The sequence below is a fragment of the Takifugu flavidus genome, chromosome 21 (genome assembly GCF_003711565.1).
Source record: "Takifugu flavidus isolate HTHZ2018 chromosome 21, ASM371156v2, whole genome shotgun sequence".
Lineage (NCBI taxonomy): Eukaryota > Metazoa > Chordata > Actinopteri > Tetraodontiformes > Tetraodontidae > Takifugu > Takifugu flavidus.
The window spans coordinates 8,483,286-8,507,095 of NC_079540.1; the positions used below are offsets into that span (position 1 = coordinate 8,483,286).

At 42.4% G+C, this 23,810-nt stretch overlaps 6 protein-coding genes across 12 annotated transcripts in view; 1 reads left to right on the top strand and 5 right to left on the bottom strand.

The window, feature by feature from the left end:
- Positions 1-55: 55 nt before the first annotated feature.
- LOC130518590 (gastrula zinc finger protein XlCGF66.1-like) lies at positions 56-4,306 on the bottom strand. Of its 4 annotated transcripts, XM_057021317.1 has the most exons (7): positions 3,348-4,306; positions 2,771-2,891; positions 2,525-2,640; positions 2,212-2,332; positions 1,979-2,094; positions 1,709-1,852; positions 56-1,613 (listed from the first exon to the last, which is right to left on the bottom strand). In XM_057021317.1, exons 2-7 carry the CDS (start codon positions 2,868-2,870, stop codon positions 924-926), a joined length of 1,287 nt encoding a protein of 428 aa, XP_056877297.1. In that variant the 5' UTR covers positions 2,871-2,891; positions 3,348-4,306; the 3' UTR covers positions 56-923. The 4 variants fall into 4 exon arrangements, with proteins under 4 accessions (XP_056877297.1, XP_056877298.1, XP_056877299.1 ...); XM_057021318.1 differs by lacking the exon at positions 3,348-4,306 and having other exon boundaries at positions 2,771-3,341; XM_057021319.1 differs by lacking the exons at positions 2,212-2,332; positions 2,525-2,640.
- Positions 4,307-4,449: 143 nt separating this feature from the next.
- ndufv1 (NADH:ubiquinone oxidoreductase core subunit V1) lies at positions 4,450-8,451 on the bottom strand. The gene is given in 12 exon segments (XM_057021303.1): positions 4,450-4,671; positions 4,865-5,010; positions 5,106-5,187; positions 5,275-5,441; positions 5,934-6,146; positions 6,221-6,410; positions 6,660-6,843; positions 7,050-7,101; positions 7,104-7,219; positions 7,318-7,400; positions 7,477-7,592; positions 8,423-8,451. Coding segments are annotated over 11 exon segments (1,416 nt in total). The 5' UTR covers positions 7,582-7,592; positions 8,423-8,451; the 3' UTR covers positions 4,450-4,593.
- A 752-nt stretch (positions 8,452-9,203) lies between these two features.
- On the bottom strand, positions 9,204-15,863 carry hcn3 (hyperpolarization activated cyclic nucleotide-gated potassium channel 3). Of its 2 annotated transcripts, XM_057021281.1 has the most exons (8): positions 14,913-15,863; positions 14,225-14,831; positions 11,861-12,290; positions 11,616-11,777; positions 11,307-11,525; positions 10,708-10,854; positions 10,185-10,425; positions 9,204-9,980 (listed from the first exon to the last, which is right to left on the bottom strand). In XM_057021281.1, exons 2-8 carry the CDS (start codon positions 14,680-14,682, stop codon positions 9,778-9,780), a joined length of 1,860 nt encoding a protein of 619 aa, XP_056877261.1. In that variant the 5' UTR covers positions 14,683-14,831; positions 14,913-15,863; the 3' UTR covers positions 9,204-9,777. The 2 variants fall into 2 exon arrangements, with proteins under 2 accessions (XP_056877261.1, XP_056877262.1); XM_057021282.1 differs by having other exon boundaries at positions 14,225-15,863.
- Positions 15,864-16,009: 146 nt separating this feature from the next.
- gatad1 (GATA zinc finger domain containing 1) lies at positions 16,010-18,762 on the bottom strand. Its single transcript, XM_057021362.1, has 6 exons — positions 18,314-18,762; positions 18,037-18,159; positions 17,898-17,957; positions 17,529-17,712; positions 17,284-17,456; positions 16,010-16,425 (listed from the first exon to the last, which is right to left on the bottom strand). The coding sequence occupies exons 1-6, from the start codon at positions 18,491-18,493 to the stop codon at positions 16,381-16,383; spliced, it is 765 nt and encodes a 254-aa protein (XP_056877342.1). The 5' UTR covers positions 18,494-18,762; the 3' UTR covers positions 16,010-16,380.
- A 116-nt stretch (positions 18,763-18,878) lies between these two features.
- chrac1 (chromatin accessibility complex subunit 1) lies at positions 18,879-20,380 on the top strand. The gene is made up of 3 exons (XM_057021385.1): positions 18,879-19,132; positions 19,272-19,398; positions 19,737-20,380. Exons 1-3 carry the CDS (start codon positions 18,980-18,982, stop codon positions 19,814-19,816), a joined length of 360 nt encoding a protein of 119 aa, XP_056877365.1. The 5' UTR covers positions 18,879-18,979; the 3' UTR covers positions 19,817-20,380.
- Positions 20,381-20,490: 110 nt separating this feature from the next.
- Positions 20,491-23,810, bottom strand: part of si:ch211-57n23.1 (uncharacterized) — a 3,611-nt gene continuing 291 nt past the window's right edge. The window contains exons 1-3 of one of the 3 annotated variants that reach the window (XM_057021364.1): positions 22,847-23,143; positions 21,477-22,022; positions 20,491-20,816 (exon numbers count right to left, since the gene is read on the bottom strand). In XM_057021364.1, the coding sequence (XP_056877344.1) occupies positions 20,675-20,816; positions 21,477-22,015 (681 nt within the window). In that variant the 5' untranslated portion in view covers positions 22,016-22,022; positions 22,847-23,143 and the 3' untranslated portion in view covers positions 20,491-20,674. Of the gene's footprint in view, positions 20,817-21,476; positions 22,023-22,098; positions 22,189-22,846; positions 23,144-23,810 lie in introns of those variants that run through there. The other 2 variants (XM_057021366.1, XM_057021363.1) reach the window with 2 other exon arrangements.

Here is a 23,810-nt window from a genome sequence, read left to right on the forward strand (position 1 = left end):
ATTCCTCTTCCAACTGAATTAGTAAACACTTTTAACCTATAAGAAACAATGAGTCTTATTGCAGCATTAAACTGTTTAATGTCCTTTATGTACACAAGGTAGTTGAAATTTTTGCTGTTCATTTTAGTTTTAATGCTGCTTAATTTAACATAATGAAATGCATCCGGCAACTACTTGATAATGATTAAAATCTCAAAATCAAGCTTCCGCTTAATAACCACACAAATGTATCAACATGGTAACAGTTTTCAACTCATAACCAGTTGCACTTCTGCCTATTTTTGGAGACCAAACCACCTTTTGTTCCACATTTAGGGTCATACAAATTACAGCCAACATAAGATTAGCAATTTTTTTTTAAATTCAACAGCTATATATATATTTTTTTAATAAATCTAAGACCCTACATTATGAAATCACACACTACACTACAACCAATACATCATCTCTAAAAAGACTTCCATCTTATTGGAGTTCAGATTTGGTGTTTAGTACACTCTTTCAATTTCATCATTATTGTTCTCCAAAAATAACAAAAAGCACATATTTCTACAAGAGCTTCAGCTATAGGGATAACATTTATATAAAATATGTACAGTGCGGCAAAAGCAACAGGACAATAGAAATGGCCTTGACGTGTTCTTAAAGTGGACATGAATCAATTTTGTGCAGATCAGTAGAGGATGTGAGAGTTGAGAAGTGTAAGATTACACTTCTGAATTAGACTGTACTGATCTGCACAGTCTAATCGAGAAGTGTAAGATTACAAATGAGCACTTAAAGTAAAATGTAAAAACCATTGCAGAAACAACCTCTGCACTTCTATGGCATTGTATACCTTTACTTGACATTTACACATACCTATTTACAGAGAATACCATATTTAAAAACCCATTAATTGATGACATTACAGTCTTTATATATTATCTTTGTTCAGCTACTTCCTCTTTTTTCCTGTGGGTCTTTTGGTGAGTTTTTAGGAGGCTTTCTTGAGCAAAGCACTTCCCACAGGTGTTGCAGGTGTATCCTGACTGGTGAATGCTAGCCATATGTGCACTGAGCTGCTCCAGTCGGGTGTACCTCTGATCACATTCTGTGCATGCGTGAGTCTTGTGAGCACGCCCGTGGATCTTTTTCTTGTGGGCCCGCAGGGCTTCAACCGATGGAAACACAAAATCACAACCAGTTTCCGAACATGGAATCTTCAGTTCTATTTTGTGCTCACTAGAGGGACATCCCTCTATTGCAGTTGAGTCACTGTAGGCTTTCCAATCCTCGGCTTCTTCTTTGATTTTCTTGTCAGCAACAACCTCCACATGAGCATCATTTTTGGAATTATGGCCACGTTTTTTGCCCTGAAGTTTAACATCATGGTTAACATTACAAGCTGATTCTTCCTGGTGGTTCACAAGCTCGTCTTCTGTCTGGAAACACTGACTACATTTGGAGCATTGGTAGGCATTCATGTCTCTGACCACTACCAGGCACTCTGGATGCATGGCAATACGATGGTTGAGTAGTCGCTCAGAATTAGGGAACAAGGCACCACAGTCCTTACAAGGACACCGTCGTTCCATACACTCTGTGCATTCTTCTCTCCTGTGTTTGTTCAGCTGCAAGGCATTTAGCATTTATTAAAGTTAAGAAGCAACTAAAATTGTAAAATTTCCAAGCCTAAATAACAAGATGATGTCTTTTGTCGCCTTACCTCACTGAAGGTACAAAATTCTTTGCGGCAATAGCCACAGCAAAATGGCTTCTCCTCCCTGCTGTGGGTTGCCTGATGCTGACTGAGCTCCCCAGAAGTGAAGAAACACTTGTCACACCTGTAGCAAGTGAACAGTGTATTCTTCTATACAATAGAAAACATATATTAAAAAAATTAGAAAACAAGACATACAGACTATTTAGAGCTTATTAAGATATAATGAAATTTGCACTGGAATTTACAGTTTCTTTAAGCAATCATTTAGTGTACCTGCTGCAGGTGTTGCTTGTATTGGTCCCCATGAAATTTCTTTATGTGTCTTTCTTTAACTTTGGAGTTGGAGAAGGTGATCAAGCACTGAAAACACTGTAGACTCTCATCCTGACCTGTAGACAATGTGTAGTTACCACAGAGAAGGAGGGAAATTTCTGTTTGTCTCTTTCTACTTTAGCAGACCACTTATCATATAAGGTGAATGGGAAACAAAACATATTATAACTTACTGGGCTGCAGAGGGATGACCACAGGCTCTGGTTTTATCTCCACTGAGGTTGAACTGACCTCGTTTCCAACAGTGACCGGTTCTATTTTCACTGTGTCCATGCTGATGCTCTCATTGAGACACTAAGGCAAATTAAGTTGTAATATAGTGCTGTTGTAAGTGCAATGAAAATCCATGGCAAATGCTAACGGAATAGTGAAAGGTGACTGCAGTGACACATGCTAAGGTAGCCTAAATATCATCAAAAAGAGGTGTTCCCAATCACTGAATATACCCCACTGGGTTTAAAACAATTGCTTTGTTATTTTCTCTACCTGCTTTAAGTGTTGTTTGTATTGGTCCTCATGAAACTTCTTTATGTGTCTTTCCTTAACTTTGGAGTCAGAGAAGGTGATCAAGCACTGAAAACACTGCAGACTCTCATCCTGACCTGCACACAATGACAGAAGCTCTAGATGTTTAGTAACCACATCAAAGGAGGGGAAATATGCTTGTCTGTTTCTACTTTAACAGACAAATGATTGTATAACATGTATGAGATACAAGTGATTCCAACTTACTGGGCTGCAGAGGAACGACCACAGGCTCTGATTTTATCTCCACTGAGGCTGAGCTCACATCGTTTCCCACAATGACTTGCTCTATCTTCATAGTGTCCATGCTGATGCTTTCATTGAGGCACTAAGGAAAATTGAGCTGTAATACAGTGCTATCGTATGCGCAGTGACAAACCTACGAAAAATGGTAACATGTTGGGCTGAATAATGAGAGGTGACTGCAGTGACACATGCTAGGTTATCCTAAGTATAGAAAAAGAACGAGAGGTAGTTCCAACAAAGATGTGTTAATGGGATATAGCACGCATTACTAGCAGCATGGCTGCATGACCAAGTGGTCATTTTATCCCACAGTAACAAAATAAGGCAGCACAGAAAACTGTTTGCTGTTGTGACAGAGAATGGGCGAATCGTCATTAGCTACCCTGCAGAGCTGGAGCAAAAATACTTTATTTGGACGTGTTGCCTTGAATCCAGTTTACTTAGCAACGGGTCCTTTAAAGCGACCAATGTATTAAACATGTATTAATTCAGACTTGCAAATCTTTGTAAACAATTCAAGGAGGCGTCCATTTCTTACCGTCAACCATCGGAAGGAAGCTGCTGATTATTCAGCTAACGTCACGTGGTCCATGACATACTCCGTTGGAGATCTCGCGAGAATACACAAGTGGCTTAACGGACCCATAGGTGACATTATATAAATGTCTGATTCGGGTATGAGCACGGGAAGTTAAAAATAATCCGTACTACACTTATTTAGTAATGAATAAATAAATCCACACGTAGGCCGATATTGTCTCTTACGTTACAGTGCGTCTCTGTAATTCTGCGGCCCCATCTAGCGGTACAACCGCACAATGCTTCGGTTCGGCGATCTCAATTAGACCCGGAGCGCCTTCAGTCACTGACCGAAACAGTGTATATGGTATCGAAAACTAAACTAAAGAAAACTAGACTTACGTCGCTTTTTTGTTGCCTTTAATAACATTTACCAATAACAGGAAATACTGAGCTTGTCTCATATTCTGCGCTGCCTCGAAACCATCTGACGGTGCTTCTCAGAACTTAAAACATTGTGTTGACTGAAGTGGTAGTTGTCCGATATTAACAAAACAAGACTTAGACGGTTGAGTTTACGTGCAGGCGTTTAAAAGTGCTCTGTGGACAGAGGTCAGGATGGAGCTGTGCACCGCAGGCGCCGCACCAGGTGTCAGTCGCACCTGGTTCTGGCTTCAGCCCCCTGTGATAAACTGGATCATTTCGCCGGGACGATACTCCTGTGTCCAAACGACACACACAACCGTGTAGTGCGCAGCAGACGCCGGAGTGAAGTCCCGTCTGGTTACCTGCACCAAACGCACCCAGGCACCGAGCATAGCACCCTGGACTCGGGGCCCTGACAGACGGGAATTGCGCAACCTCCACAAACACAATCATTCACCATGTCCACGATGAATTTATGAAATCCAAAAGTAGTGAAACACACTCTGGGTAACTCGCCCGCTCTGACAGACGTCTCCAATGACCTTCTTCTGTTATTGAGTGACAGGTGGTAAAACAGCTGCTGGTGCACTAGCACCACCAGCTGGGCTGGAGTGTGGATGGAAAAAACAAAACAAAACCCAATATATCCTGCAACATGCTCTTTTAGTACAAAAAAAGCATTTGAATAAAACAGATTTGGTTTCAGGTTCATAGGACTTTATTCAGCGAAGGCAGACACTTCAAAGTAAAACTTGAGAAGACAAGAGGGCACATTGTCACTTTAAATATTTGTGTGTGGGACATAAGCACAGGGACATGGGCCGGTGTGGAAGTAGCATTTAAGCTCTGGCCTGCTGCCGTTGCTGGTATTCAGAAATTCGACTTTCCATCACAGGTCTGAAGTGCCTTATTAAGCCCTGACAATACAAGAGAAAACAAACATTACCTTTCACAAGATTTAATGCTGCTTTCGGTACATCTCCACAAAACATTCCAGAGGATGCAGATAGCATCAGTAACATTCATCTGTTAAAGCCCAGTGTGGCTACGTTTGCACTGTATGTCACTTCAGGCTGAAAGTGCAATGATTGTAACAGGATACAGGTTTACCTGCACTGGCCAAGCGGCACCGTCCCCCAGGGCACAGATTGTATGTCCCTCAATTTGCTTGCTGAGCTCCCAAATCATGTCGATCTCCGTAGGCCGGGCGTCGCCTTTCACAAAGCGCCACATCATCTTATTCATCCAGTCCACTCCTACAGAAACAGAACAGACGGTCCGTCGACGCGCACCATTACACTCAGGAAAATAAATCCCTGCTTAGAAAAGACCACATTGGTGAAACACCTACCCTCCCTGCAGGGGGTGCACTGGCCACAGCTCTCGTGTTTGTAGAACTCAATCAGGCGAGCAATAGCCCTGATAATGTCCGTCTGTACACAAAGGATCCAGCCCCTTTAGCAAACCCTTTCATGAGTGTTTGGATGGATTATATATACTAAAAAAAGGGAGAAACTCACAGATTTGTCCATGACGATGAGCGCAGCCGTACCCAGGCCAGTCTGAGCCTGGATGAGGCCGTCAAAGTCCATCAACACTTCTTCACACACGTTCTTGGGAATGAGGGGCGTTGAGGAGCCACCAGGGATGACTGCTAGCAGGTTATCCCAGCCTCCTCGCACTCCACCTACAAGACAGTTTGGTTTTCAAATTAATATTGCTGTTTTAGGACAAATATATGATAATTTTGATTGATTTTTTTTTACTAATTTTCTTGGTTCTAGAGAACAAGGTATTTCCATTACAAAAGTTCATGATAAAAGACCAATTAACCTTAATGAGACACAATGTTTTGATCCCACGAGAAGTGATTAATTCTAAGGAGTCAAATACTAAAAACCTTTGGTCCAAATGATACAACAGAATTTACAGGTGTTAAAAACTACAAAAAAAACTCTTTGAAATTCTGAAAGGCTAAACCTGAAAATGAATATTCATTTTCCAGAAACAGTTTTCTCTTCACAGGTTCCAGGATCACCATGGAAACCAAGTAGTGTAATAAACATCCACTGTAATGTTGAAGGAGACACTATTACAACTGTATAATCACAGCAGGAAGGCCTGCATCAAAATATAGAAATAACTAAATAACTGTAACTAAAGACAACTAAACACTAACCCGCATGTCTCTCTATGAGGTCCTTCAGAGGGACGGACATCTCCTCCTCTACAGTGCAGGGGTGGTTGACGTGGCCGGAGATGTTGAAGAGCTTTGTACCAGAGTTCCTTTCTCTGCCAAAGCCCACAAACCAGGAGCCACCACGGCGACAGATGGTAGGGGCCACCGACACAGTTTCCACGTTGGCAACAGTTGTAGGACAGCCGAACACACCTTTGAGGTAAAGGACAGAGGTGAGTTGGATATTACCAAGACTCAAAAACGCATCAATTGTGGCGTTTTCTCACCAACATCGGCGGGAAAAGGAGGCTTTAGTCTAGGCTTCCCCTGCTTTCCCTCCAGGGACTCGATGAGGGCAGTCTCTTCCCCACAGATGTAAGCTCCAGCTCCACGCATTACAAACACGTCAAAATCATAACCAGAGCCACAGGCGTTCTTCCCAATGAGTCCAGCAGCATAGGCTTCGTTGATGGCCACCTAAGCTCATATAATAAAAAGTTTGGGCATTAAAAATACAATTACACATGTTATAGATGAACCTGAACAAACTGAACGTAATAATTTGAGGAGCACAATGTCTATAATGGACACTGCAGGTGTCAAACTCTTCAAATGCAACTATGTGCCATAGTTTTTGACTTTTAAACAATTTTGTTAAACCCTGTGAAGAGTTTGTTGTAACCGAAGCATTTCTTTGAAAAGACCCGTTGCTGTTTGCGATATTACCTGCAGATTGGAGGACTCATTGTAAAACTCTCCTCTGATGTAGATGTAAGCAGCACGTGCGCCCATGGCCCTGCCAGCAATCAGGCAGCCCTCCACCAGCTTATGTGGGTCATTCCTCATTATCTCCCTGTCCTTACAAGTGCCTGGTTCTCCCTCATCAGCATTCACCACCAGATACTTTGGCCTAAATCAAGGAAGAAAAAGGTGGATAAATTTAATTTTTTTTCCTTCCACTACTTTTACTCATAGCAAATTGGTGCGAATAGCTCGTCTATTAAAAGTATGATGTCTCATGTGCAGTGTGTCACGGATTTTTGTTGATATAGTAGATTATATGCAACTGAGTAACATCAGAACTATCCAGTCAGAAAGATAAATCTTGTCAATGACCTGCCATCACTGGGCTTGTTCATAAAGCTCCACTTCATGCCTGTTGGAAACCAGCTCCACCTCTTCCTCGCAGACCAGAAACTTTGATCTCATTGAGGATCCAGTCGACTCCCTTCAACAGGATCTCCTTAGTTTTGTACCAGTCGCCACGCCTCAATGCCCCCTTTAGCCTTAAAACATATAGCACAAGTAACGATTTTTTTCAGAAATGTATTATAAAGAAGAGTTTCCGGTAATATGGCGCTTAAAACCACATCAGGGATAGTACCTCCAGTCATGGCGGCCATAAAGGTTTGTGAAAATCCTGTCCTCATCGGCCAGAGGTCCAAATGTTGTTTTCTTGGGAGTACTCTGGGAGAATATGACATAAAGAAATTTGAATTCCGGCAACTATCTACATTTTATTAAGGAGTTATAAGCCAGGTACCTGTGCTGTGCTGTTGAACCGGGTGATAGCGCTAACTCCAGCTTGGCTAACAGCAGCTGGAACACGGGTCACTCCAGCTACCACAGCTCGACTAAGGGACAGCATCCTTTCTGCTGCTTAGACAAAACATCATTTGAAGTTAATGGTGTGCACATAAATAGGTTCATTCAAGTTCATACTATGTGTCATTCATTTTGCTCATCATTTTGTTTACATACCCAATTAACCAAAGTTAAAAACCCAAATTATTCACTGCAAGTACACAATGATTTCCACCAAGTTCTGACTGGTTATACTGCTTTTTTTAATTATAATTTAAGTTATTATAATCTTGGGTTTCCATTTATACACTATTTGTAAACTGCTTCTTACTGCTGATCACTCCCAAATAAATTCTTGGGTAACACTTCGAGTCCCCAATCAACAAAACATGCCGTTGAATTTAACTTAACTTTAAGCAAAGTTCACTTTTAAAGCACAAAATAATTAAGTTTAACCACGCGAAAACCTGGTTCTTATTCTCCTCCGTAATCGGACCTGGTTTTTGTAATGTTATGTGATGTTGTGACGTCAATTGTTATGAGAGCTAGCTTATGAAAGTGAACTCTGGTGCTAGCCATGCTAGTATTTGCAGCGAGCCAATTGTCAGATTTCAGTTAATGCTCGGTAAAATAGTGATCGTTATGAACAATTCGTAGATTCTTTGATACGTACAATAAAACTATGGAGACTGACCTTCATGCTCATACAACTAAGCCCAGAATAAGCGAATATAGCTAACGGTTAACCTTGTGGTGAGTGATGAAGACAGCGAGTCCACGACCAGCAGCCAAAACGACATATTAAATAGTTTATTCGTGTCCAAACTATTTACAGTTACATTAAAATCAGTTAAGCAGAAGACTACGTTAAAATAGGTTGCAAAATATATTGCCTTCCTCCTTACCTCCTCGGTGTCCCGAGCTAATGACTTATGAAAAGGAAGTGGGTGGTGTTACCTACAAACCTGTCCGCACCCGCAGAACTGAATTTAAATGTTCCCATTCGTGCAAAGACCGTCATTTTACGTAAAAATGCTTCATACTACGAATAGGCATTTATTAAAAGTCATTTGGTAGAACGACTTAAGTCGTCCAGTTTATTCTAATTAACTAGTTATTATTTTAAAATAAACTTGCCATTATTCACAACATCAAATTTTGTTTAGACTCAAAAGCACTCAAGACAAAACCATCTCTACCAAAACAAAGTTTTATAAAAAAAATGCATTATTTAATATTTCAAAGGATAAAAATATTAATATTTACAGTACATCACGTGACATTATTAAGAGGAGCCTTCATCCATAATACGTATAGGGGAAAAACGGTCACATCTACATGACTAGATAGTGCATACACTCTTTTAAACTGCAACACTGTTACTAACCAGGAACCAGGTCTCTACAATAAATGTATTCGAAAAATGTTAAATGATACTATAACTGTACTTCATTTTGATAAATGTATTAAATTAAGAAGCAGAAAATGCATGTGAGTTAAAATGTAATAAAGATGGCAAAGCAAGTTATTAGAGAGACATAAAATGGACAATTTTGTTTCTCTCTCTCTCTCTCTCTCTCTCTCTCTCTCTCTCTCTCTCTCTCTCTATATATATATATATATATATAATATATATATATATATATATATATATATTATATTGGTTCAGTGAATGAAAGGAATGGATTAGATTTCCCAGAATAATCCGTAATTTTCCTGGACAAAGGTAGAAAAGTAGAAAAACACTGGAATTTAAACTGCTGGGATGGAGCATAGAATACATCTTTAGTCTGTCATTTTCTGAACACAGCTGCTTACACTGTAATTTAGCATTGTACAATCAATCCGGACAGTTATTACATCACAGCGGCTTATCCCGAGAAAACATTCGTATAAATCCTTAGGGGGGATGATTTAAGTCAGCGATATACATACATGTATGTTTACGACATATTGCCCTGGTGTTCCTGTGCCCATCCAGCCTGAATCATTCAAAACATTATCATAGTTACAGTACGCACACATTGTATTTATACTACTTACATTGTTCTATATTATTAGAAGAAAATGTTTACCCCAAAAATATTCACCGTGTGTAGCTCATTGTGAGTGAAGTAGATAATAAATAATCCTGTATCCTCCAATATTCATGTGCAAAAACAAGCAGAAAGGTTTAAATTGAGAGTCATGTTTAGCCCCTTGACCAAAAGGGACAAAAGTGTCCAGCTCTTTCTTCTGGAGCCTCTTTTGTTTTGTTGCGTCAGTCAGTTGGTGCCGGCTGAGCACTGGATCTGCGAGAAATCCGTCCCAGTCGGTCCACAGCCACACTCTCGAACGCCCTCCTCATCAGAGGATGCTCCTCCAGCACCTCGTTGAAATTGTCCACACTCAGGGAGTACAAGCGGCAGTAGGTGTCAGCCCTCACGGTGGCCGTGCGTCTCCCTTGGGTGAGCAGGCAGATCTCTGAGCCGAGTAAGAAGGGTTCACTTTAACTTGAGCAACAGTGCACTGCTTTTATTTTAAACTCTTAACTTGATTTTTATAGTCTTTTAATTTACGAGTGTTTTGTGTCTTTGCATCAGTAGGATAAGATGAACTGTATCGTACCATGTTATGCTTTCATGACACTGGTTTAGATTGTGATATTCAAGAACAACTCATATTTACCTCCAAAATATGCTCCATCATTGAGGGTAATCTCCTTGGTGCCACGTGGGATGACGGTGACGGCGCCATGTTGAATGAAGTACATTTTCCGGCCCAGCGTTCCTTCACGTATGATCAAGTCTCCGGGCTGAAAGACTTCAAAGCGCAGCTTCGTCAGGATCACTGTCACAAAATGAGGGTCAGTGTTTGCAAATAGCGGCATGTTGGCCACGAGTCCACGGCAGTTATAGCTGACGATCTCCTGCAGAGCAGAGCAAGCAAAGATGAAAATAAAGTAAGCAATCATTACATTTATTGTATTTTTTTGTGATGACATTTATAGATGATAGTCAGTCAGACAGGAAATAACAGGTTAATGGATAAAGTAGGGTAACAACTATCCTCACTGCCTGATCATTTGATACGCTGATTGACATTTTAGGGTAGTGAAACTATTAAAATGAGTGAAAATGAAATCAAAAAGTCTACAGAGGTTTTAAGAGATGTGCAGTTGGGGGTGGGAAAGGTTTAATAAATAACAAACCTCCTTGAGTGGATCGCTGAGCTCCCCCAGGATGCTGTCCTCATCGAACATCTTGCCTTGGAATCGTTGCTCATAATAGTCGTGGATCCTCTGTCGGACATCGGCTGGCAGTTTATGGAAAGACATGTACTGCTCCACTTGCTTATACTGGAAACACATTACTGTTGTTACTCTGGACGCCACAGCGGACGTTCCACACTGTTGATGTCAAATGTCACATTTTGTAGCATGTGCTGATGTTTTCCACCCACGATAATTAAGCATTACCCATTTAACAGATTTGTACCGGTAAGTGGATTACAGACTCATTTAAAATGGGCATTAATTAACAGAACAAAGGTGCTTCCATTTGTCTCTCATCTGTGCTGCTTTATCTTGTGAAAATCCCTGCACAGATTCAGAGTACAGCCACAGAATCCATTAGAAAACACAAATATTCCCTCTGCACTGGGCAGAGTGTCTGATTTAGCATGAATCAAGTACAGTGAGCTTAAATCCAAAGCATAAATGTCAGAATGGCCTCAGTATCCACCTGAATCAACAGAAGCCGACAACAGGGAAACTGATTTAAAGCCAGTGGAGGGATGATTATACGGTACCTTCTCTTGATACTGGCGGTGTGATGCATCCAAGGATTGTACCAAGTTAGCAGCATGACCCAGGAACATGGCGTAGCAGGTGGCCCCAACAACCATACTGACCATGGTCAACCAGACGTCACTTATGCCTTCTGGTGGGTGAGCACCATATCCTATACACAGCATATGGCTCATGGCCATGAACAAGGAGTAGGAGTATTGAATGTGCCAGGTAGAATTCTGCAGACAGTGCGAAAAACACAAGGTACACATAGATCCCCCTCAGTTAAGGACCGGCTTAGTCGAGCGCGTACGGGAACATTTGCTCACCACCATATTGTTTTTGGACACCCAGCAGTCGGGGGGGAAGTCTTGCAGCATAGGCACCATGAAAGTTAGGCAGCCATCCCAGTGGCACAAGAGCAGCATCATTCCAATCAAGTTGACTATGCGCACCACGGCACTGGCCAGGTCATAGGTCATGTGGAAGATCTGATAACAGAAATAACAGCGTTTTTGTAGATGAAGCATTTGTAGGATGGCTGAACGCCTTGGTTTTTATGGCTTTTTTTTACCTCTTCCCACTGGTGGATGTAACGAATGAGGCGAGAGAGTCTAAGAAGACGCAGCAGACTGAGGATCTTGGTGAAACGGACGATGCGGAGGGCGCGGGTGGTGCGGTACAGGTCAGTGGAATCGAGTCGAGACTCCAGATCAACAATGAGAAAGATGTAGTCAACAGGGATGGAGGAGACAAAGTCCACCAGGAACCATGTGCGGAGGTAATGCATGCGGATCTCTTTGGGGTCCAGGATGATGTGACTGTCCTCTCCGGGGATGCCCGTTCGGAAATTCAAGACCAAGTCCATGAGGAAGAGAGTGTCGGACAGGACGTTAAAGGTGATCCAGGGCAGAGTGTTCTGGTCCTCGAAGAAGGTGATCCCCCATGGTAAAATGACCAGGTTGCTCATCATTAACACCAGCATCACGATGTCCCAGTAGAATCTAGACACAAGGAGTTGGACCTTTTATTCAACCAGATATTAATATTCAAACATATTATGGTTATTGCATTTTTTGTGTTTTAAAGGATTGTTTGTTTCTTAAAAAAATGTAAAAGTGCTTTTTTTGGGAGTAATGGGTTTGAGAAACTTTTAGTTAATTTCCATGAATATATTAATGTACGATAACATAAGATGTAAATAAATACTCGTTTTATCTTTTTACCTAAACATTATTCCTCTGCATAACGATTCTGGAAATGATGGTGGCATATTTTATGGTCACGCACAGTCGTTAGCAGTTTTGCATCTCTGTCACCTTTTTTGGGTCACTTTAAGTCTCATTTTAGCTCCAGAACAAGTGAAGAGAAGAGAACAGTTCGTGTGAGGGGGTCACATCCCGATACGTCTCCCTTAGAGAAATTGAACCGCAACCTATCAAGGTCAAGTGGCCTCACATAATAGCAAACTGACCCTCTCGTCAGAGGAGGAAACCCTGGTATTAAAAATGTATGGCGTTTACCTCCTTTAGCTCAATGTCCTTACAAATAAATGATTACAATAAATGGTTATGACCACTAAAATGTGGGACTCCGTCCGGCGCTGCTGTGATGGTGAAGGCCTGACAGCTGGGCTGATCTAATCGTTACACTTGGTTTCATTTCATTCAAATCCTCCGCCGCCCCGAGTGTCCAGTGTCCTGTTACGTACACCAAAGCTACATGGTTTGAGTTTCCAATTGTTTCCACCGAACGTCAATCACTTGCTCTCTCCTGCTCTACTAGTCCTTCTTTACCGCTGTGCAGAACATGACCCAGACTAGTTTTGGTTACTGGGGCGGTAACAAGACCCCAGTGAGAATTACAGGAACTTCCTCTTTCCAAGTTCTCTGACCTCATTCACAGTTGTCCCTCCATCTCTGCATGTCCTCTGCGTCCACACCACCACTAATCAGCTTGTCTCAAATGCAGCAGATTAGTGATTATTTGCTGTTAATAACCCGGCCGACCCAGGACGACGGTGTGACGTGCGCTCTTGGAAACGTGTGCCTCAATGAAACTTGGGATTAATTCCACTGGGTGAAAAAGATTTGAGACACCTGTGGATGGTAGAGGTGAAGGAGGTTTGAAAACATGTTCAATCAGGCTTCGGGCATTTGGATTAAAGATTTTCATAGATCTTGGGCTTTTGAATTGACGTGTCAGTGAACTCTTTTATATATATATATATATATATATACTGTATAGAGAGAGAGAGAGAGATAAAGAGAGACGCAACTCATCCATGATAAGTGGAAGTTGGAACATACGGCAATAAGGAGAACAAGCCTTCTGTAATCCTCCCCTCAGCTGTCTGTATATTATTGCATAATAGAGGAAGATTGGAATTATGGGGATTCTTATGGTCAATAATCCCTCGGCGGGGTTTTATCCTCTGTTTGGCATCTGCCTGATGTTTGAAAACTGTTTAACTTTGAAACTGTTATGAACGACCACACAGATGGATTGCTGCTTGGGCATCCGCCCGGCATGCTTTCAGAAAAACCACAAAAAGAGCTTCTCTTTTCTGCTAATTTCTCCAAAAAGGAGGACAAAGGTCAAAAAAATGATTGCTGTTTTTTGGTAACGCACGGGATCACCTACAAGCACAGTCTTCAACATAGGAAGGCTTTCATCGGTGTCATGGTTAATCCAGAGGATCTTGTCCTATATATTGTATCATTAGTCGGATCCCTTCATCGTCTTATCGTGTGTGGGGCCGTGACATCAGCGACTGTGCAGCCTGTCCTTGGAAAAGGAGACCGAGCTTTGCCACAACTGGAGCGTTTCACGGATGATTTGGAGACGCTGGCATACGTTTACATCCGTTCTCACTCATAACACAGAGAAACTGAAGGGGAACCGAAGGGGCCTGAAGATGAGCCGCGGTCCTCGTTACCTGAAGTCGCTGTAGGGGTGTATGATCCACACCCCGAAGCTCTTCACCCTCTCCTGCTCAGCAGCGACGCCTTTATGGCTCCCAAACATGCGCAGGGAGAATTTGTTGACGCCTGGTTGCAGCATGGACCCAAAGTGCCAGTGGAAGTAGCTGGAATGGTCCTGGTGGGCGCCGTTGTTACCCTCTTCGTGTGCCACGTCGCCCTCGAGCAGGCCATCGGGGTCGGCCGTGTAGTCGTCGTTGTGAGTCTTGACCAGGGAGAAGAGCGTCTTCGTCACATCGCCCCTCTTGTCGGTCTTTGGGGACGGCGTTGCGGGCGGGGTCGACCTCTGGGAGCTGCTCCTCCACCTGGAGAAGCGGAAGCTGCTCCAGCTTCGGTACCTGGGAGTCTCGGGTTTGTGCACCGGGCTCTCGTTGATGCCTCTGCGCCCCTCGGCGCTCTGACACGGGCTGGTCATTTCTAAAGCGTTCCCAGTGAACAAAGTCTAATCGAGCTTCGTGGTCTGTGTGATGCAGAGCTTCACTTCCCTTTGTTGTTTACTGCAGCTTCCATTTCCACATGCATTGTTGTGGCATTGACTTCATTTAAAAAACAACTTTTTAAAGGCTGTAAAAAAAAAAAAAGTGTTGTTTAACGTATAAAACCCCAACGATACAGTAGCAGAACAGTGTTTAGGGTATTCTTTACCTCATAACAAAGGTCCAAACAGAATGCACAGACACGCAATGATTGGAGCGATCACAATATTAATCCACTTAAAAATGCAGAAGTTGCAGCATCCATTAAAAAGGGATGGAAAGTGCACGTTAAAAAAAGAAAAGAAACAAAACAAATAAAAATAACTTCAGCCCCGGACGTGTTGAGTCCGCCTCGGTGACCCTGACAGGATGGATGCAAATTATCAGAGAGGACTCAGTTGCCTTCGATAATCGGCTTGCTGGCATGACTGTGACACACACCTCCTCTTCCTCCTCCTCTTCCTCCACCTCCTCCTCCTCCTCTCCATCCCCAGGACTCCCTCCGGTGGACTGAATCCTGTAGCTGCAGATCATGTTGCCTACTGGTGGCAGTGGGACGGTCCCATTTCCTTTTCATGAGCAACACTGCCTACTGTAACATACCTGCATGTCCAACTGTCTGAACAATTATGAACTCAAAAAAGACATTTTAGTTAAAAAGCAACCATCCCCGATTGTTATTAAATTACACATTAATACAATGTTCTATACATTTTATTTATATTTTGAATTTATTTCTCTGGTCTCAGCAGAGCTCAAGACTCTCAGATAATTTTTATTCTTGTAACTGCTTCAGCAGAAATTTTAATTCATAACTGGCCAGATATCATTATTGCATTGTAATTAACCAGATAATAATGTGTCCCCGTTCATTTTCCAAATGTTACCCTTCATACATCCTGGTGCTGGATGCAATCATCAAACAACCTCAGTCACCTCGGTCCAGGTGTAAGGTGCACACCTTCTCTCACCTACAGACACTATAGAATCTCCAATCAAGCTAATGTGCATTGAACTGTGTCAGAGAACTAGAGCGACCTAGAGAATCCCCATGCAGACACGTCATTGTCCATTTAATTACAGACTGCAAACAGGTCCCTCTCACACGACGTCCTTACACTCCCTGACGCTACAGGCTTTATTTGCATTTACACCAGGGCTGACGTGCACACTATTCAGCACAAACCAGTTGTAGATGAGGTAACTGTGTGGGCCCAGTGACATTGCATCAACGCTTTTGTCTCTGTATGATGTGTGTGTGCAATATGCTGTGATCAGTTGAAGTTTATTAGGTTTTTTGCAACTGCAAATATCCTTACATAACATCGTAGGCTGCTTTATGATCAACACCAAGATCAAGTCTGACTGGAATCCAGAACATCACCAAATCTGATCAGCTCTTCCTCCCTTGGAGCGTTATCAACATTTCCTTGAAAAATCATTACATCAGTTCATAACTTTCTGAGTCATTTTGCAAGATAGAGAAAAAAACCCCAATGCTGGCTGTAACATAACCTCCTTGGTGGAGGTAATAAAATAAAATATGCAGTTTTGAAAGCTTTTGCTGCTGCCAAAGGCTTTGACCTTTTCTGACCTCGCCCAGAAAAAAGGAAAACTCAACGCTGCCCCCTAGTGGACTAAACAAGCGATGACGTTATTTCTTTAGTCAATCGTTGCTTGACCTGCAAAATTAAAACAAAATTCAATTATTGATTATTCAAGTCATTTCCTCCAGTTAAAGTACTAGTAAAAGCTTCAGACTGCTTCCCAGCTGTAACTTCACTCATTTTTGCAAACAAATACTGGTCAGAATTTGAACTCAACATTTCACCAAAAACTTGAAAAACAAGGAAATCAGTATATGCGCACCTATTTTATCATATGCATATATTGTGTCAATAATAAATTGTGAAATTGGGTTATCATAATTTTAATTTCTGCTTTTTGTTTATTTAGCCAGCTAGTTTAGCAAGGGGTTGCAGTACCTCTAATTTACCACATGGTGGCACCAACTATAAGAATTGTGATTCAAAAGTGAAATTAAGAGGTTAGGAAACACAAACATGACGCTAAATGTTCTTAAACTGGTGTAATAAGTAACTACACATGTAGAGATGGAAATTAATGATGCAGACAAGAAACTTCACAATGGCTGAAGGTTTTTTCCACATCCATTATCCTCATAGTTAACAATTTAGATTTGCTGCAAGTAGAAAACTGGACTAAATACAATTTTTTATTTTGTTTTTTGCCATTTGAGATATATAAATAGTGTCAGTTTAATAATATGTAGAACCTTAAAAGATATCTATAACGTTTCTAAGGAGTCTGCAGTTAGAAAAAAAAAACCACAGGCAAAATAATAAAGTAGAAGAAGCTTTGTGTTTATTAAGAATTAATTATGAAATAGTTACACACTTTCCTTTTTTTTTTTTTACAAAATTCCTTAACAACTTCATAACTGAAGTATTGGCTGGTTGCATTTTAATACATAAACATACAAAAACCTATTTCCTGTGCGGTTAACTGCTGCCACTGACCGACTCTTTGACAGTGAAGGCTGGTGTGGAACCAATGTGTGTCCAGATGTAACCTTTTTCTGGTCGGATTGGGATGGTCGGGAACGGGGAGCTCCGTGACTTAAAATATTCTGAAGGGGCGTGGCACACAAATTCCAGGTACTCCAGCTTTCTGGGTAGATCCTCCTCTGGCCCTATGGAAAAAAAACAACAACTCATCAACTTGCCAAACCCAGACGCTAAAAAAGTGATTTCCCATTGCTCACCGACGATGTACGTCCCAGGATCAAACTGGTCTTTTGGGCTGGACTGAGTGGGGATCAACCACGTCAGCGCTGCACTCTTTTCACAGTACTGGTCTTGCATGAAGCCTCGAATCTGGGCATAGTAAGGCTTCCCGTCCTCCTCATCCGTTACCTTAATCACATCTCCAGTCTGGTAGTACACACCCTGTGGGTTTGAATGCAGACATCACGGCGACAACTCTCCATTCTCGCATGTCACATCGTCACTTACGTTAAAGATAAAGGCAACTGATGACATTCTGACAAATGATCAGAGACGTATCTGGTGCAGAATGACAACAGGAGCATTTTTGGCATTGTACAAAAGCAAGAGGAGAAAAGTGTTTCTACCTTATAAAATACTGATTCTGATGTGATGATCGTTGCGACCGATTCCGGTGCTTTGATTGGCTGCAAAAACAAAACAAACCCCCCCTCATGAATCCAGTGTTCACCAGATGTAGTGAGCAGTCAAATCCTTCCGGCTTACATTTTTGAGTTTGAATATGTGCCTTCTTCCCTTTCCTTTTGTTGACACCTTCTTCTCAGAGGCGGGAGCTTTATATTTGGTGCTTCGGAGTCGTGCAGACCTTCTGTGGATCTCCTGCTTGGACTGAAGGGAAACAACAGAAAACGATCAAATCAACGTGCCTCCCAGAATCCTATGCAGTGATGTCAGTTATTTTTCTTTATGAACATGAGGAATGCATGAAACCAATGTTTAAAAAAAGGGGGGAAAAACCTCTGACTAAATTGTATGAGCCGACCTGCTTTCCCCCGCCATTGCTGGGGGGAATGCTTGAAGAAATGAGTGGTCCTGAAGGTCCACCACTGCTGTTCTTTCCTGTGCAGCTGTTGCAGAGGATTTCCCCTTGGTTCCCTTTCTTCCACATCGGCGAGGAGTTCGTCTTGCAGACTGCACAGCATGGTTTCAAACCCAGCGGCATCGTTAACAACCGGGATGCGACCCAGAGAACCACAGCACCTACATTAATCTGTACGTTGATTTAAAAAAAAGATTGTTCAGCTCCTTCTAACCGGGTCAACAGCGAAGCATTAACGGCGCAAACAAGTGAACAGAAAATAGACTTCTGTGACAAGTGGGAAATTAACTGTGAGAAATGACCAACCACAGGACCAACATAGCATTTATATTAGCAGCTAAATAACGCCATTGTTATCGTTAATGTTTCTTTTGCTTCCTCTTCGGTGGTTTGAAAGGTGCAACAGCTGAGTTGAGCGCCACCATTGGGCTGGAGAAGGACAACACCAGTGCTCCTCTCTGGCCTGCAGGACGCGGCGGTGACTCCACGCCGCTAGGTGGCGATAAAACACATCAGCAGTATGAACAGACTCCAATGAGGGAGCGAAGAAGAACCGCGTCACACTTCAAAACAACTTGAAGTTCCGTCTCGCGCCGTGCTGGCTCGAAGATGTCCGGCAACACTCCCGAAAAAGATGACCCAACGTCTGCTAACAAGAAAACCATCTCGCTGCCGATTTCCAGGGTAAGGCTGATCATGAAGAGCTCCCCGGACGTGTCGAGCATCAACCAGGACGCTCTTTTTCTCACCACCAAGGCAACAGTAAGCATCAGTTTAATCTGAGCACCTGCTCATCATTGCTGCTAACAGAGATTAGCTCGACCTAAACATGGCTGCATCGTCGTCCGTAGCTTCACTGACTGCGATTTTTCTCCCGTGCGTGGGTGCTGTTTTGTTGAAGGAGTTGTTTGTTCAGCATCTTGCCCTGGCCTCATTCAACCACGGCTCCGGAAAAGAAAGCAACTCTCTTTCATACAGCGATCTGGCTCACACGGCGGAGAAAACGGAGACCTTCCACTTCCTCACAGGTGAGGTTCTACCTGGACTATCAGGTCTGTAGATGGAGACATGAGCTTTCTATTTCAGATCGGCAAACTTCACGTTAACAAGGACCTAATGTTTATGTCGTGGAGACTAATTTTTCATACTCAAAAGACATTTTACTTGCACAATGCAAACGTGCTTTCTTCATAAAGCAATCCCGCATGGTTGCATTTTAAAGTAGGTCAAGTCCATCAAAAGAAGGTGAACTGAGTCCTTTATTTAAAATTGTCATTGGAGATCTGCTGCCTACTGTCATCCAGTAACACCAAGTTTCTCAGCAATTCATGAGTGGCCAAACTCTAAAGTTTGTCTTGCCTTACAGACATCCTACCTAAGAAGATTTTGGCTCGCGATTACCTCAAAACTTTGGAGCAAATGCAAGAAGAGGACGCTGACGTTTAGGAGGACAGAGGCCTCCATCTGAGTGGACATTGTCAACTATGCACACATCCTTCTACAAAGAAAAAGGAGTGTTGGCTGAGACACGTGGACATACTCGACCCCTTTATATATATTGGACGGAGTCTGAATATCCCAGTGACATGTGGGATGTGAATTCATGTGAAGACTTCAGGGTTTAGAATATTTGACTCAAATCCTTTTTGCAAAGGCCTTAAATTTTTCTAAAGATGAATCGACCTGTAGTAACAGAATATTTTGTAAGCGTGATACACTTGAACAACAGGTATGACACCTGCTTGACTTTCGTCTGTATGTCCAAAAGAATACTGAAGCTGTTAATTAACGTGCTAAATGAACTTTTTTTTTTCTTTTTTAGAAGACTGAAGAACATATTTCTTAACTCTGGTAGTGTCAACTACTGTTACTATTATTGTTGATGAACTTAAAAATATATATAAATGTGGTCTCAAAGTTTTTAAAAAAAAACAACAAAACATCTATTTTTTCCCCGTTTTGATTGCAAAAACCCAAAGAACTGGTCCAATAAAAGCTTAATAAGTGGGATTAAGGTGTCGTATAGCTTTTATTGCAGTCGCCGCTTTATTTTTAATCATTAAAATGAGTGACTGATGTTGCACTTTAAGTTAAAATGAAGAGACATGAAAATGCTGAGCGACTTGCTCAAGTTTCAATGCAGACTTTTAATGATACTATCACTGAATTGTGAAGCAGAAACATCCTACAGCTTGTTTTTAGCGTTCTGTTTTTGGGTGCCTTGTTGTCAGAATCCACAGTAACACTTTCCTGAGCATCTGCCTGTTACTGTATAAATACGGTCCTCAAGTGAACATCTCATTTTCACTGATGGATCAACCTGGAGAGCCGAAGCTGCATGTTGACCAAAGTGTTCTCCAAAACTGTAAAATGGTTCTCCAGGATGTTCGCCATGTGCTCTCTCCTGTCCATATCACTCCGCGTGCTGAAGAGGTTCTCCTTCATGCTGGAAATGGTGATAAATCACATGTTAATATCTGAATTTGAATTGAATTGAATCAGATTTATTGTTCATGTAATACACAGTATTACACAAGCTAGGAATTTGTCTTGGTGTGACGCTGCAACATTCAACATAAAGAAGACAACACTAGAATAAGATAAATAAAATAAACATTATTACATAAAGTTGCCCAACACGATGAAAGCGCTTCCCTTTTAAAACTGTTTTTGCTCAATGGAAGAAGGTGCCGTTGTTTTCCCACATGTGCTGTAGATGTTTCATGGAACACGACAGTTTAAGCAACACAGCAAATGACGATTTCTGACTCCCCTAAACTGGGATTACTCACAGAGCTGGCCTGGTGTTGGCCACCACTCCTACTCGATTCAAGAACTCCCGGTTACATAAGCGGGTCGTTCTCATTTCCTCGGCCTCTGCTCAGTTTGTGACAACTGGAAACAGTTTGTAAGGTAAAAAGGGAACCCCGCTGTTGAGGCTGAAACTGATTAGGGGAGGTCTCACTCAGTGTTTTACAGGAAGTGCAGTTTTATTTGGAAGAGCAACATACAGACTCGGCACTGGATTCCAGTAAGGATGAAACGGGGGGGGAGGGTTTAAAATAAAATCCCCAAATATTTCTCCTGATGTTTTCTGTTTTCTCACCTTGTCAGGAGCCCCTCCTCCTTCCCTTGTTTCCTCTTCTCCTCCAGAGACACAAAAACCTCCTCCATGGTTTCTATTGTCTCCACTGCTCCCTGGTGGTCCGACTGGATCCCCTGCACCTCCTCTCTAGCCTGATGTTCATAAGGGACCGCTCCATCCTCCACACCGCTGGAGGCAGACACAGCCTGCAGCGCAGCCCTGTTCTGCAACACGAGGAGACGGGACTTGGCGAACTCCTCGGGCCCGGCTATGTCCTCCCAGCAGATGTCGGAGGACGGCGGCAGCCAGAACTGCTGGCTGCAGTTGACGGGTTCTCCCGGGGTCTCCGTTCTGAAGGGGCTGTCAGCTGGGAAGCTGTGGAGGAGGTGGAGGAAAGATGAGCCAGAGCCCCATTCCAAATCCTCGAGGCCAGATTCCCCGGACTGATCTTCAGGTGTAAGAAGAGGAGGAGCCTCTGCAGCCCCCGCTGGAAAACAGACTCCCAACAGCAGGAAACTGTGGAGACAGAGTCCAGCCGAGCTCGCTGCCCCCCAGAACATCTCTGAACTAAGAGAACCGAGAAGAACAAACACAGACATACAAAATCAGGCCTCATCCTTCAAAACCAATAAAATAATCAAACCTTTGTCAGGGGTTAATGGTGCAGTCGCCTTCACATGATGTTGAAAGTGAAATAAAGCAGCAAAGGGAAACTTTAGCCTGACATACACACAAGTAAAACATGCGTAAATGGAACATTTATCGCTATCTTGAAGTTTTATATTCTGAACCTACCCCTCCCACTGCACACTATTGAGAAATATTGTGCAAGATAACATTTGCAAAGTGGTATTTTCTCTACCTCGCCAGATGGTAATTACTTATTGTACTTCAGTGATTCATTTCAGATGTTTGTCTTGCTTGTAATTTGGAGAAATCCTAGTGCGAATCTCCTCAAGAGGCAACAATAGCACAACAGTGCTAACACACACATGCTGCAGACGCCTGTTAAAGCGACAGATTCTGTGATAAGTTGTTCATTTAAGTACACTTTGTTGGTCAACTGTCGATATTTATTGCCTTTGTTGTCGGTACAGAACTGAAACTAAAATCCAAGAGAGAGAGATAAACATTCAGGCAGCATCACCACCCAAAATATTTCCATAAAGACCCTTTAATCTCCAATATTTCACACGGTTTGTTTTAATACTCGAGGATGAAGCTGAGCTCCGCTGGGAGATACAGAAGTTTCATTGCGCAGCTTCATCTGCGTCAGAATGGAAGCGCAAAGCTTTACGCGCAGCCCTTTGATCCCTGCGACGCACGCAAACACGCTTCACCTCGTTGCCAACACGCAGACGTGCTCGTGTTTGGCGTTTTTCGCGTCTTACCTCGCAAATAAAGCCCCAGAACACGGACCAGGAAGCCGAACTAGAGAGCTGCCACGCTCCACCGAAGTCGTCGGAAAAAGTGAGTCGTGGCTGCAGCCGGTTCCATCTGAACTTCACTCCTGCAGAGTGAGGGCCAGCAATTTTCCAGACGACGCGAGCATAGAACGGACGTATTTGGAATCAGTCTCCTGAACTCACGTGGGGTCGGAAACTCCACAATGGCTTGTGTTTTTACTTTTGGTGCAGTTCTGCTGGAATTCATGAGCCTTAAAAAACAGGACCAACAGATGTAAAGGTGACCTAGTTAAAAGACAATATGTGCACGTTCACACTTTATACTGGTGCGTAAGAGTTAATCTGGTTAGGGAAAACATCTGTGCTTTTATTGAGGCTTTGGGTGCACGATCAGTGTTCACATCAGCAGCAAAGAATGAAGGGATGAACATCCTGCGTGCACCACTGTTGAACATGTTGACAACGTTAAAACACGACGAGCTATCATTGAGATGCACTTGATAGTTTTGTTTTATAACTACAATTGGTAAATTGGGGTGAAACAGGTTGTCAGGAGCAACAGTTTCATTTAAATTGAACAAAATGTTTAAATTCTCCAAATTTCTGCAGGATTTTGCGATGGTAAGAAGATACATAGAACTACCGGGGTAAGATGTAATATAATATCTAACATAAAGTGATATACTATATGATTTGAATATTATAAAAAAAAACATACCGATTAAGGCATTTAAATGAATTTTCCAACACCCCCAACTCATAAAGTATAGAGCCCCCTCCCCCCATTTAAAAGCAAAATATGGGGGAGGGGGCAGAGAGAACTATAGCTGACATATTGAATAGCAACATTTGCACTTGAACTCTACTTCACAAGCGTAACAAATTCTCTTCACTGAGACTTCATTTGGAGAAAATACAACTCAAAGATTGAGACTTGCGTCAAAAGCTT

What these genes read in the sequence shown, in the direction of transcription:
- LOC130518590 (XM_057021317.1), bottom strand. Translation starts at nt 2,870, where the DNA reads ATGGACACTATGAAGATAGAGCAAGTCATTGTGGGAAACGATGTGAGC. An exon ending in ACAAACAACACTTAAAGCAG is followed by an intron (nt 2,333 to 2,524) that starts GTAGAGAAAATA and finishes AATTTGCCTTAG; the next exon opens with TGTCTCAATGAGAGCATCAG. An exon ending in ACAAGCAACACCTGCAGCAG is followed by an intron (nt 1,853 to 1,978) that starts GTACACTAAATG and finishes TCTATTGTATAG; the next exon opens with AAGAATACACTGTTCACTTG.
- hcn3 (XM_057021281.1), bottom strand. Translation starts at nt 14,682, where the DNA reads ATGACCAGCCCGTGTCAGAGCGCCGAGGGGCGCAGAGGCATCAACGAG. An exon ending in CACCCCTACAGCGACTTCAG is followed by an intron (nt 12,291 to 14,224) that starts GTAACGAGGACC and finishes CCTTGTGTCTAG; the next exon opens with ATTCTACTGGGACATCGTGA. An exon ending in ACCGCCAGTATCAAGAGAAG is followed by an intron (nt 10,855 to 11,306) that starts GTACCGTATAAT and finishes ATGTGTTTCCAG; the next exon opens with TATAAGCAAGTGGAGCAGTA.
- gatad1 (XM_057021362.1), bottom strand. Translation starts at nt 18,493, where the DNA reads ATGCCGCTGGGTTTGAAACCATGCTGTGCAGTCTGCAAGACGAACTCC. An exon ending in CAGAATCAGTATTTTATAAG is followed by an intron (nt 17,713 to 17,897) that starts GTAGAAACACTT and finishes TCAAACCCACAG; the next exon opens with GGTGTGTACTACCAGACTGG. An exon ending in TCCTGGGACGTACATCGTCG is followed by an intron (nt 17,457 to 17,528) that starts GTGAGCAATGGG and finishes TTTTTTCCATAG; the next exon opens with GGCCAGAGGAGGATCTACCC.
- chrac1 (XM_057021385.1), top strand. Translation starts at nt 18,980, where the DNA reads ATGTCCGGCAACACTCCCGAAAAAGATGACCCAACGTCTGCTAACAAG. An exon ending in TTCTCACCACCAAGGCAACA is followed by an intron (nt 19,133 to 19,271) that starts GTAAGCATCAGT and finishes GTTTTGTTGAAG; the next exon opens with GAGTTGTTTGTTCAGCATCT. An exon ending in GACCTTCCACTTCCTCACAG is followed by an intron (nt 19,399 to 19,736) that starts GTGAGGTTCTAC and finishes CTTGCCTTACAG; the next exon opens with ACATCCTACCTAAGAAGATT.